This window comes from Octopus bimaculoides, chromosome 2 (assembly GCF_046866305.1).
Source record: "Octopus bimaculoides isolate indiv1 chromosome 2, ASM4686630v1, whole genome shotgun sequence".
NCBI lineage: Eukaryota > Metazoa > Mollusca > Cephalopoda > Octopoda > Octopodidae > Octopus > Octopus bimaculoides.
In genome coordinates, this window is record NC_142929.1 from 168389623 (window position 1) to 168402772 (window position 13150).

The 13150-nt window shown below is 32.1% G+C and overlaps 1 protein-coding gene across 2 annotated transcripts in view; it reads right to left on the reverse strand.

The window, feature by feature from the left end:
• Positions 1-7251: 7251 nt before the first annotated feature.
• LOC106881525 (dedicator of cytokinesis protein 1) overlaps positions 7252-13150 on the reverse strand; it is a 179104-nt gene continuing 173205 nt past the window's right edge. For both annotated transcript variants that reach the window (XR_008263483.2, XM_014931942.3), the window contains 2 exons: positions 12453-12607; positions 7252-9047 (listed from right to left, as the gene is read on the reverse strand). Coding sequence is in view for 1 of the 2 variants with exons in the window: in XM_014931942.3 (XP_014787428.1) it covers positions 8979-9047; positions 12453-12607 (224 nt within the window). In the remaining variant the exon portion in view is untranslated. The remainder of the gene's footprint in view (positions 9048-12452; positions 12608-13150) is intronic.

Sequence of the window (13150 nt, forward strand, 5' to 3'; positions counted from 1 at the left end):
AGAAAACTAGAGAAATGGAAGACCTTTAAAATTCTGGCACATTTGTACACAAATTTAACATATACATCAGGTTGGTTTTATTACTTTGTGGTCAATTGGAATGCCATTGTGTTTGCATGTGTGTGTAGAATATATGATTTGGTTTGACATTGTTTATATAATTAAACATGGTACTGAATAGTATATTCAATACATGTAATGTAGAGCAGTTACAGGCAAACTGCAACCCACCCTACTTTCTGAATGGCATGCCTAACGAAAAATTACCATGAATTTTTTTAATAGTGTGGCCCACCTGGTGATGAGCTATGTCTCATGTGGTCCACTTCTTGGAAAAAGTTATCCATACCTGTTGTACAACATTCAATGTGTGTGTGTGTGTGTGTGTGTGTGTGTGTGTGTGTGCGTGCGCATATATATATATATATGCATGTGTGTAAAGACATTAAACAAAAGTATGAGCAGTTAATTTAGTGATAGAAATAACTTGAAATGGTAAAAAGGTTATAAATTTTATTTTAATCTGTAATATAATTTCAACTTAACATAATTATACATTATATATGTATTCAATTTAAATAAATACTCTACTTTAGATACTGAATTAAATTTCTAAATTATCATATATATTTATATATTGTTTTTGTTTATTTTGTGGTGCAAAAATAAGTGTTCAATACACTACTGTGTTACAAGTGTGTATAGGCTAATATGAGTTTGTCGTGTGTCAGGTAAACATGGTAACACAGACACATATATCAAGGGGAAAGATTTATTTTCAAGGTTTATAAGGAAATAGTGCTGCACATGATAATCACTGACCAGAAACTTTAAGAATTTCATATTGAGTAAATGAATAAAAAAAAAATTAAATATGTGAATTCTATGCATTTTTTCCTTATAACTCCTTAATTCCCAATTCAAATTTCTAATCCCAACAAATATTATGAAGAAATAATTATCTCCCTTGTAATAGCTGTGAACACTAGGGAAACCACGTGTTTAATTTTTTTTAATTGATACCTCATTTTTTGTTTACATAAAAATAACAGAGAAGAAACTAAAGTTCAATAAACATTTTAATTTGAGCTATTAAGCAATTTCATAGTTTTAATTATATTTTAATAAATGTCTAAGTCTAAAATTTTAATTCCAGATTTTTATATCCCCACTGTACTGTTTCTATTTAGGCATATATTTTGGTTTTATGAATTTGAAATTTAAAACTTAAAGCTCACCCCTTTACTAAAAAAAAAAAAGAGGAAAGACAGAGTGAAGAGAGTGTGTCTGTAATTAGAAAAAAAAAAACATACACAAATCTAACCATAACTCTCTAAAGTTGAGCACCGGCATTGGAAGATCTTGCATACCAGCAGAGATCAATTAGAATAACATACACATACACATTCTAAGTGTGATTCTTGGCAGCAGGGTACATTCACAAACTTCAAGGAAATAATACTAAAAAGACAAACATAGAAGAAAAAAAAAAAAGAAGAAACATTTATGGAAAAACACCTTTGATTAGAATTTTGACACTGGTAAAATAGAAAATATCTTTGATTGAATAAATTCCACACAGATACACAGAAACTATTTTTGAAGTGTTTCTTTTCTACAGGTAAAATGGAAAACAGTTTCACTGGTATTAATTTCACATACGTAAATCAGAAAATTATTTCGATGGTATTGATTTCACACAAGTAAATAGAAAACAATTTTAATAGTTTTACACATAAAGAAAACATTTCTGATGAGATTAGTCACCCAGAGAAAGCTTATATATTCTTCATTTCACATAGATAAAATAAAGAACATTTTTAATAAATCTAATTTCATAAAGATAAGAAAACATTTTCAGTCAGATTAAATTCACACGTGAATAGAAAACAGTTTTAATAGGCTTATATTTTTAACAGAAACCATTATAGCCTTAATTTTATACAGACAGATAGTAAAATGATATCTGGTAGAATAAATTAATTTCACACAAAGTGCTGAAAAACACAATTCTTCCGTTTTCTGGTGTGGAAAAAAAATTCTAGTAACTTTAAAAGAATATACTTTACAGATTGTCAGACATAACAAGAAATAGAAGTTGAAAGTATATTTCAAGTTCGAATTCACTAACATTCATAATGAAAATATAACTCAGATTTATTATTGGCACTGTTGAGTCACCAGGTATTGGGACTTAGGATTCACTTTTTGGCTATTTTACTGACCTCTTCTCGGTTAGTCAGACCTTTTGTGTTGATACAATTAAAACAAAAACAACTTCTTTTTACTAGAATTTGAAAGTAAAAAAAAAAATACAGCCTAAGCCAACGAAAATATTAACTGACACCTTCAGTTCCACCTATTTAATGGTTTAAAAATATTTTTTATTGTTTTACATATTTCTCTGCTAGTGTGAGTGACATGCTTTGTTGTAGCAATTGTATTTAATTTTTCATTTTTAAAATTCTAATTTTATTTATTTATACATATATATATTTTTTGTAATAAGATATATTTCTTTCTTTTCTCCACTCAACTGGTAAGAGTGGAAGTTATCAGTCCAGCAGAATTATGTGCTTTAACCAACTTTTTCAATCTAGTAGGCCAGTACTAATTTCTGGCTTCTTGGTATGAAGTGGGTGAAAGAAATGTGACCATATACAAGATGCTAGTATATTTGCAGGTACTTTCCCCACAGCACTATGAGACAACGAATCACTAATTTTACAATTTAGCTGCAGCTTATAATAATGAGTTATATTACACTGCCATACATACTCAGAATTCAATGGACATAGTCAAAGTCATTAGCATCAACACAAAATGAACCTCTGATTTTTTTGATTGACTGGTTATTCAGCATCTTATCAATTTAGTCATCTTTACATTTAATCTTTAAAGTAAAAAATTCTCTGTTAATTATACTTATTCATATTGATCTTTTTGAACTATGAAGGCATTGGAAATTTCCATAGAAATTCAAATCAATTGGAAATAAGTGCACTTTGCACACATGTGAATCACGAGTTTTCTTTTGTTTTAGAATGAAAACAAGAGAAATTATATCACAATATCACACTTCAGAACATCATATATTGCAAGTGTGGACAGCATTTGGTCAACCCACCTTATATTAGTAATGCTGAACAGAAAATGTGATTAAAAAGGCAAGCATAGTAACTAGACACAATACAATAAAATAGATAACTACAAAGCAGTACAGTACTGAAATGACATGTTAGAAAAAATGTGTACTACATTCAGACAGAATATTTGGTTGCACATTAACAGAGTGTGAATATAACACAGCACATGATAAACAGTGGAATGACTGTGCAAAATATAGTTAGCATTCATACAGAGAGACAACCAGAGCAGATAGAAGGTTTCACACTCAGGAGAAAAGAAAAAGGATAAGTAGGCCAACTGCTTAGATTCTTAATAATAATAAATTTGTAAAATGAAAAGATTAAGAGTTGAACATTATCAACAGGAAAAATGGATGTCAAAAAAATTCAATTTATTAGAATTCCTATGTTTAGCCAAACTTCACATTGATTACATTAAATATTTCTATTTTACTAGATCATCACCATCAAAGTCAGTGAGAAAGCATGTTTGTTGTTGCTTGACAAACAAGAAATAGCAGTTAAATCTCTTTTGGATCACACTCTACTATCCTTAGGAAAAGGAAGAATATAGTAGAAAATGACATATAAGATAAACAATGTCTGAAAAGATGGGATGGTCATGGCTGGAATGTCTTTAATCATAGATTTGCATGAAAACGCTGGACAAAATATGTTTGTAGATGAGAGGGAAAACAAAAGAATCATTATAGTTTAAGTGGCTGAGTATTCCAGACATACTTGTACTTTTTTTAAGGTGACTCTGAGCCAGAATCAGCATAGTACAGTGAGTGAGAAAGCTGCCATTACAAGTACAGCCCATCAGACAGTTTCAATTTACGCAAAATCATTTACAAAGCTTGGCTTGATCCAAGGCAATAGTAAAAGACACTTGCTCAAAGTGCTACACAGTGGGATTGAACTGAGGACCACATGATTGTGAAGCAAACCTCTTAGACCACTTGATTGCTTGTTGTTTCAAAAACTGAATTGTCTTTTTGCATTTATTTCAGGAAATTTAGCAATAAAAGGTTCACAGAACATAACTATATCTTTAAAAAAAGTAGCAAGTGGTTAAGGAAATAAGGAAGCTAGTCCACATGACATTTGCCAATACTGTACAGTGAACCAATGATTGGCTCATTAGAAACCTATAACTAACAATACTATTGTTCACTAATGGAAGATATAAAAATAAAATATTAAAAAAATCAATTACTCCAAAATAGATTCTATGAAGTAGTACAGCTAGTTTTATGTTTTTAAATAATGCAAGCAATGTTTAAGTGCTAAGAATGTTTTTTAACTTGCATTGCTGAACTCCTATAACTACAGTGACTATAAATTTATTTGAAAAGTGGGGAGGGAAAATGAGATGGGTTTCACTAAACTAACTTGCCTAGATACACTACAATGTGAAAAACGGTTTGCCTACAACCAAGTAAATTACTGGAGTCAAGCACACATTGAGACATATAGCTTTAGCTAAATGTATCAATAAAAAAAATCGCTATTGTTTAAAGATCTGCCAAAATTCCTTGGCTATATACAATCATGTACTAATTTAGTGGGGTCTCCCATATAATATAGTGAGTTACAAAATTTCAACTGAAATAATTCAAGCAGTCAATAGACAAAAACTCCTAGGAATGCTTAAAAATCTTGAAAATGGGGGAGATAAATGTTTTGATAATTAAAGACAATGCACATAGGAATGGATCATGTCTTTAAAGTAAACTATGAAAGCAACAGATACATTTCAAACTTATTAGACCTCTGCACCAAAGCATATTATATTGAGGTGGCAAGATTTAGAGTAATATATGTATAGAGGGAATGTAGTGATACTGATTATGTATATCAACAATATGGCTGAGGGAAACTATGTCAAGGAAGCAGTCTACATATCAAAAACACACCTGGTAAGGTCTTGTGTATGCAGTTTTAACTTTATCATTCTGTAAACAGCAGAAATATCATTGATCAAGCTGACCCTGATAACAAATGAATGTATTCTTTTACTGACTTTATTTATTGGGTTGCTGCCAAGCTGGAGCATTACTTTCAGGGATATAGTCAATTATATTGATCCCATTACTTAACTGGTGGTTATTTTATTTAAACCTGCACAGGATTTGACCAATGAATGTGAAGGCATGTAACCAAACACTGTCAAGGTCTATTATTCCCCTCTCTAACTGCAATTCAAACTGAAGATTACATGCACTAAATACATCCAATTAACAATTCATCAGGAAAAAAAAATTTGTTTGGGAGACGTGTGTGTGGCAATCAGACAGGTACAGCAATGGGTGTGTGTGTGGTGAGATGACTTCCACCAATAGTTTATTGATCATTAAATGACTGCAAGTGATTAGAGAAATTTGGAAGTTGCAACAGACATCAGATTATTTTCTTCATCACAGGCATAATACAGAAGATAAACTAGGAATTATGATGTTTGTGTCTCTTTCAAGAGCATTAGAAACTAATGAAATAAAATAGCTGCTATAAAAAATTTAACATCAATCAAAAACATACATCTGGTGAAATGCAACATTTTCTATCGCAAAAAATACCAGACCACATAACATACAGCTTGCTTTAGCACACACACACACACACATACACTTGCAGGTCAGAAATTTAGGGTCTGTTTCTGTGGTTCCAATTTCACAACAGTCATTTTAATCTTTCAGCTCTCTACGAATGATGATTTATGTGCCATATGTATGTGTTTGTGTAGAGAGGTAATAACAATTTTGACAGTCTGTTTAGCAGTTGAACATTGCAATCCAACCTCAACTTCCTTAGTTAAGAAACCATCTTGACAGAATTGCTAGCATTCTGTCTTGATGGAGACAGAGCTTCTCAAAACAAAATTTTTATTAAAAACGTTAATCATAGGTGAATCTAAAGATGAAGATATATGGGATTAAAAAGATTATTCTAAAATTTCTAGAGGTATGAAAAAAAAAATTACAAGAAAATTCCTTAATTTTTTCAGACTTACATTGACTTAATGGTAACTAGAAACTTAGAAGTCTACTAAGCTTGCTTGATTTGGAAATAAAAATAGACTATACATAATGTCTATTTTTATTTAATATAATGGTTAGCTACAATTATAACATTAAAAATATTTTTGTAAACAACAATTTGAGATAAAAAAAATAATCATGTGCTAACTTACAGAAATCACAAAGCATATTTATTCCTTACTAGTAAAACCAGGAGACCTGTAGTTTTCTTCTCTCAAATTAAGTTACAAAATTCTACCCACAATAATATATCTAAAATTTACCTCAAGACAGTTTTTATTCTACACAAATGTGTGTGTGTGTGTGTATATATATATATATATACATATATATATATATATGTATGTATGTATATATATATATATATATCTGTATGTATGTATAAAAAAGGAAAATGGAATGAGCTAACCCTTTTATTACATTAATTTGCAACTGTTCCAATCTCATGAATATTGTTATATTATGCATAAAGTTACTTGCAAATAAAGCAATATTCATGAGATTGAATTCAGATGAAACAATTGTGTAAATTAATGTAATAAAAGGACTTGCCTCTTTTTGTTTATAATTGTAAAAACTCTGGATATGTGTGGATTTTTAAGAATGTGTTTGATAAAACAAACAATCTCTGCATTACTGTCTGTCTGATAACATGGACCCATGGATAATAGGGTAAACTCAAGGGTCAACGCCCAAATGAAATTATTATACATATATATATATATATGAATTTAAAAACCTGCTTAAATGCTCAGTTTCATTTCATGATTATGATCTGTGAAACTGAAATACTGAGTAAGAATGAATTAAGATCTTTAATCTTTAAAAATATTGTTACAGCTTCTGCTTTATGCAAACACACACACACACACACACGTACAATACACACTTATAATCCAGTTTGGTAAAATGGGCATAAAACTGATGATGATGGTGATGTGTACTTCTTGGTTACACTTGCTTGGTTCGTGATTTCACTTGGAACTGTGTGTTAATATTAAAATAATTGCATTATACTAAAGCCTTCACTTCAGCTATATTATTGTTTTGTGATGACAGTAAAAACCCTTAAACAAGGAAAGTATTTTGCTGTACTCTATGACATATTTATTGGTAATCTGCTTCAATCAATGACAAGATAATAGATGCATGATGAAGGATTTTCACATATATTACAAAACAATAATAACAGAAATGAATACAAAAGGCTATATGTGCATATATGTGTGTGTGTGTGTATATTATATATATAAATTAGTAGTTGTAGATTTGATAACTTAATTCAGTAAATTATGTATTTCAGTGAAGAATTAAAAAAGAAGCAAAAAAAAAATCCTTTTAAGTATAAAGAAAGAAAACTGGAAACTGTCCAAAATCTTCAGGTTGCTAACAATTTCCATAGTCTTAAATTAGAAAGTTTAAAGCAGTATTTTGTGATTCATTTAGCACCTGACATCTATTGTTCAAAATAAACAGTGAAATCATAAATAAAGTTATATTTCATATAAATATTCACACAGTAAAACAGAGAATTTGAACCAGTGTTGTTGCATTTGTGTGTATATGTGTGTACCTACCTAATCATTTAAGTTGGGAGATGGAGTTGTGTGTTTTGTGTATGTATGAATGAGAAAACAGCAGTTTCAATTGTGTTTATATTCAGATATGAGATTCTCGGTTCAACCTTTCATTCATAAAATTCTTTCATATGTTTCGATTACATAACAAGTAAACATGAATAGCACTTAACAAATATACAGTCATGCGTTCTCAAAGACTGTAATATATTTCACAACTATGATACATGGAAGTGTAATGAAGGCAGAAAAGATGCACTTTCAAGAATGTATATATGCTCAGTTACTTTCAGTGAAAAGTAATCAATATAGAATATTTTTCAGATAAAAAGAGAGGGATATATAACTTTATGTCTAGAATATATTCCTTGCGGGAACCTCATAAAAAAGAATTTCTTGTAACTCACAAGATACAAATGCACATTGAGTAGTCAGGTTTAAGTATAATACAGATGTATTTATGTGCAATTTGATTTACTTAAAACTGATTACTTAAGAGTTATAAATGTTAAAAATATGCAGGACATATGGATAACTAATAGAAAATATGAATCGAATTCCATCACAACGAATGAGTAAAATTGTCTTTGATGGACATTTAAAAAATAAATGATTAAAATAAAAATGTTAAAAATAGTCTCCGTACAGCAAAATCTATTTGCCAGCTGCCAGCAGTTGAGTTATATCCCTGGCAAGGATATCAATAAGGTAGGGGAAGGAGGAAAATAACCAGCGTTGAATAGTGTTGTTATTAGATGGAGTGAGGAATACTCCAAAATGTCAACATATAGAAATGGAGGTAACTTCCAACTGTTGAACAGGAAAAAAAAAATTAAATTTATATAAAATTTGTTCAAGAGATAGTTGAAATATGTTCGTTCCCTCCAAAAGATTATTTCTGTTTAGTTTTATAGATAAAATTTGAAGAGGAAATTATAAAAACTTAAATGCATAAGAGAAAAAAAATAAATGTGAAATGTGCATGGGTTTATATTTTGATGTTATGGAGGGGAAAAATATTGCCATAACGTTTTTCTTTCATGAGATTTTATTTTAGTCTAGCTTTGTTGATTTCATTTAGTCTCAAGAGTAACTTAGTGTAAATCTGGCACTGCCAGAGTAATCTGTTCTCCTCTAATTCACTTGCTGGCAAGAGCAGCAAAAATAAACAATGTTGTTGCTTGCAAAATGATGAGAGCATAGTCATAAATCTTTGAGCAAGTCTGTTGATGTTATCGTGGAAGTGGTGGCTTTCTAGGTACAGGTGGTATTTCTTCTTCAACTGGGATTGGAGGAGGTGGCTGCAAAATAAAGTTAAAACAGCTGAGTATATGTAAAATGGTAAATATGCACACACACACACACATAGTGAGAAAATCCATTCATCTTACATGACAACTTCTCTAGATTTTGCATCCTGAACACTCTTAAAATGGTTGGTGTTAGTATAATCCAGCTACAGAAAGCAAAACCATCTAGGAGAGCAGTGACTTCAAATAGGAACTGACTTGGAATCAACAACTCATACAACCCATGCGAGAATGGAAAATGGACATAAAACATTGATTATATATATATATATATATATATATATATATATATATACACACACACATACACATATATACACACACAACAAAAAAATTTTTTTAAATATATTCTTTTATTTTATTTTTTTACTTGTTTCAGTCATTTAACTGCAGCTATGCTGGAGCACGGCCTTGAAGTGTTTTAGTCGAACTATTTGACTTGAGGACATTTTTAAAGCCTAGTACTTATTCTATTGGCTTCTTTTGTTGAACTACTAAATTACAGGGACATAAACATACCAACAGCAGATGTCAAGCAGTGATGGAGGTACAAACACAGACACAATGACACACACACACACACACACACATATATATATATATATATATATATATATGACAAGCTTTTTTCTGTTTCCATCCTCAAAATCCATTTACAAGGCTTTGGTCAGTCTGAGGCTATAGTAGAAGGCAATTGGCCAAGGTGCCATGCAGTAGGACTGAACCCATATACATATATGAAACATGACACATCTCATGTTTTCTGCGTACAGTTTAGGAGTTATTCTGATTTTTCTTGATTATTGTAGTGACAAAAGAGGAGTGATTAAATAGTTAAACAGAGCTATGGCATGAAAGTTTCTGTCATGCAATAGAGGTACATGAAAGGAAAAGAAAAATGTTAAAACATCTATAAACATATCTCAGTGATCAAACTCTATCAAAAATATCAAATAGAGAAGCAAGACATCATCAGATAACTTGAATAACTAGACAAAATTGGACAATAGTTTTTGAGATGGAGGGAGTGAGGGAAGATGGATGGATGGATAGGTGGGTAAGTATATATACATACATACATATATATATGTACACAGTATTTCACAGAAGTATGTACACCCCTAAAAAATTTCAGTAAAATTGCCTGATACTCTGATAATATCGAAGGAAATCAAATGAAATTTATACTGAATAAAATATATTATACATGCAAACATTATACGAATTTGGAACTCAAAACAATAAACATTTTCAAAGATATGAACAAAATATTAATTTTCAAATGATACAAAAATATGTACAACCTATAGGGTTATTTGCTATATTCAATATTCGGTGTGACTGTCCTTGCTTTCAATGACTGCATTAAGTCTTTGGGGCATAGAGTCCGACTAAATTTCAGCATATAAACAATGAAATCAACCTCCATTCATCCTGAATGATGTCTTTCAACTGTGTTACATTGCAGGGCTTTTTCTCCTCAACCTTCCTTTTCAATACACCCCACAGATGTTCTATTGAGTTTAAATCAGGTGACATGGTAGGCCAAGGCAATACATTTACCTTTTTATCTGATAAAAACTTGGTCATCATCTTTGAAGTGTGTTTAGAGTCGTTATCATGTTGGAACATGGAATGTCTACCTAGTTCCTTGATGCTTTTCAACATTGTTTTCTGCAATATGTCACAATAAAGCCTTGAATCCATTATTCTCTCAATAAATGTGAGTCCTCCCACACCAGCTGCACTCATGCATCCCCAAAGCATCATACTTCCACTGCTATGTTTCACAGTAGGCACGGTGCATTTGTCATTATTATATTTACCTGGTTGTCGCCATACTCATTTAATACCATCTGACTTAAACAAGTTGATTTTAATCTCATCAGAAAAAAGAATTTTATTCCAGAACTTCTTCCCCTTACTCACATAGGTTTCAGCAAAAGAAAGACGACTTGATTTATGCCTGGTAGTGAGGAGAGGTTTCCTATGAGGAATGCATCAACGAAGACCACACTGGTTCAAATTTCGGCAAACTGTTTGGGTGGATACACTCTTTCCACTAACAGAAGGCACATCTTGGGCCAAAGATGAAGCGGTACGACGCCTGTTGTCCATCACACAACATTGGATGTGTTGAATATCACATGCAGTTAAAACAGGATCACCCGGATGATGTTTATTGCTTAGCCATCCAGTAGCTTTGCCCTTCTGAATTACTTTGGCAACTGTGTTTATGCTAATACATATTCATTTGCTAACTAACTTGTATCCAAAACCATTCTTACTCTCTTTTACTTGTTCCAGTCATTTGACTGTGGCCATGCTGGAGCACCGCCTTTAGTCGAGCAAATCGACCCTGGGACTTATTGTTTGTAAGCCTAGTACTTATTCTATCGGTCTCTTTTGCCGAACCGTTAAGTGACGGGGACATAAGCACACCGGCATCAGTTGTCAAGCAATGCTAGGGAGGCAAACAAAGACACACAAACACATATATATATATATATATATATATATACGACGGGCTTCTTTCAGTTTCCGTCTACCAAATCCACTCACAAGGCTTTGGTTGGCCCGAGACTATAGTAGAAGACACTTGCCCAAGATGCCACGCAGTGGGACTGAACCTGGAACCATGTGGTTGGTAAGCAAGCTACTTACCACACAGCCACTCCTGCGCCTTGTGCTAATTAAAAATAATTTTCTTCAAATCTTCAGATAATTCTTTTCCTTATGGTGCCATTTTAATCATGGTACACAAATCAGAATTCCTGCAGATGCAATAACAATGACTGGTGCAAAAATGCCAGGAGAAATAATTTATTAGAATTGAAATTATCAGCAAAATCTGAATTTAGTAAAAAAAGTGGATAAAATATCGAGTATAGCAAATTTCATTTAGGATGTACATATTTTTGTAACATTTGAAAATTAATATTTTGTTCATATCTTTGAAAATGTTTATTGTTTTGAGTTTCAAATTTGTATAATGTTTGCACCACCACCACCACCACCACCACCACCACCACCGCCACCGCCACCACCACCACCACCACCACCACCATCATCATCATCATCATCGTTTAACGTCCGCTTTCCATGCTTGCATGGGTTGGACGCCTTGACTGAGGACTGGTGAAACCGGATGGCAACACCAGGCTCCAATCTAAATTTGGCAGAGTTTCTACAGCTGGGTGCCCTTCCTAACGCCAACCACTCAGAGAGTGCATGTATAATATATTTTATTCAGTATAAATTTTGTTAGATTTCCTTCAATATTATCAGAGTAATGGTAATTTTACTGAAATTTTTTAGTAAGATACTTTATATATATATATATATATTAAATGTGTGTGCACGCGCACACGCACACACACATTTGCAAGATCTTACTTTGTTTTTAGGTCCAACTGTAGTGATTAGACGATGGGAAACGATTTGTGAGTCCTCTCCCATAGTATTTGTGTAGTCAGCAAATGTTAGCTTTTCCGGGAGCGGCGGTGGTTCGCCATAGAAATCAGAATCATCGCTGGTTGATTCGGGTGTTTCTGATATAAAACAAAAGAGAAGTAATTAATTATTGCAGTTAGACAGTTCATGGATTGGGCGAGGCCTTACTTGAGGCAGTATTTTACTGCTTGATACCCTTCCTGTTACCAAACTTTACTTGCTCTACAAGTAAGGGGTATTATTTTTGTTCTATTATTCATCAAATGTGCTGAGCAACCATTTGTAATGTCAATAAAGAATGTAAACATCATATCAGCATTTCACTCAAGACACTCACAAAGCACTGGTCACCCCATGGTTATCGTAAAAGACACTTGTTCAAGGTGCTGCACAGTGAGAGCGAACCTGAAGCCATGTGGTTGCAAAGCAAACATCTTAATCAAACAACCATATGTATGTCTATTATAAACAACATCAATGATAGGTGATTCATTGACTTGTTAATGAAGAGTATTTAACTGAAATCAGGGTTCATGCTAGGCAGGCAGGCAGGCAGGCAGGCAGGCAAGTAGAGTAGGCAGGAAGTTTTTTTTCAATAACCTTCTTCATATTTAAAGGTTACATCTAGAAGATTTTTATTA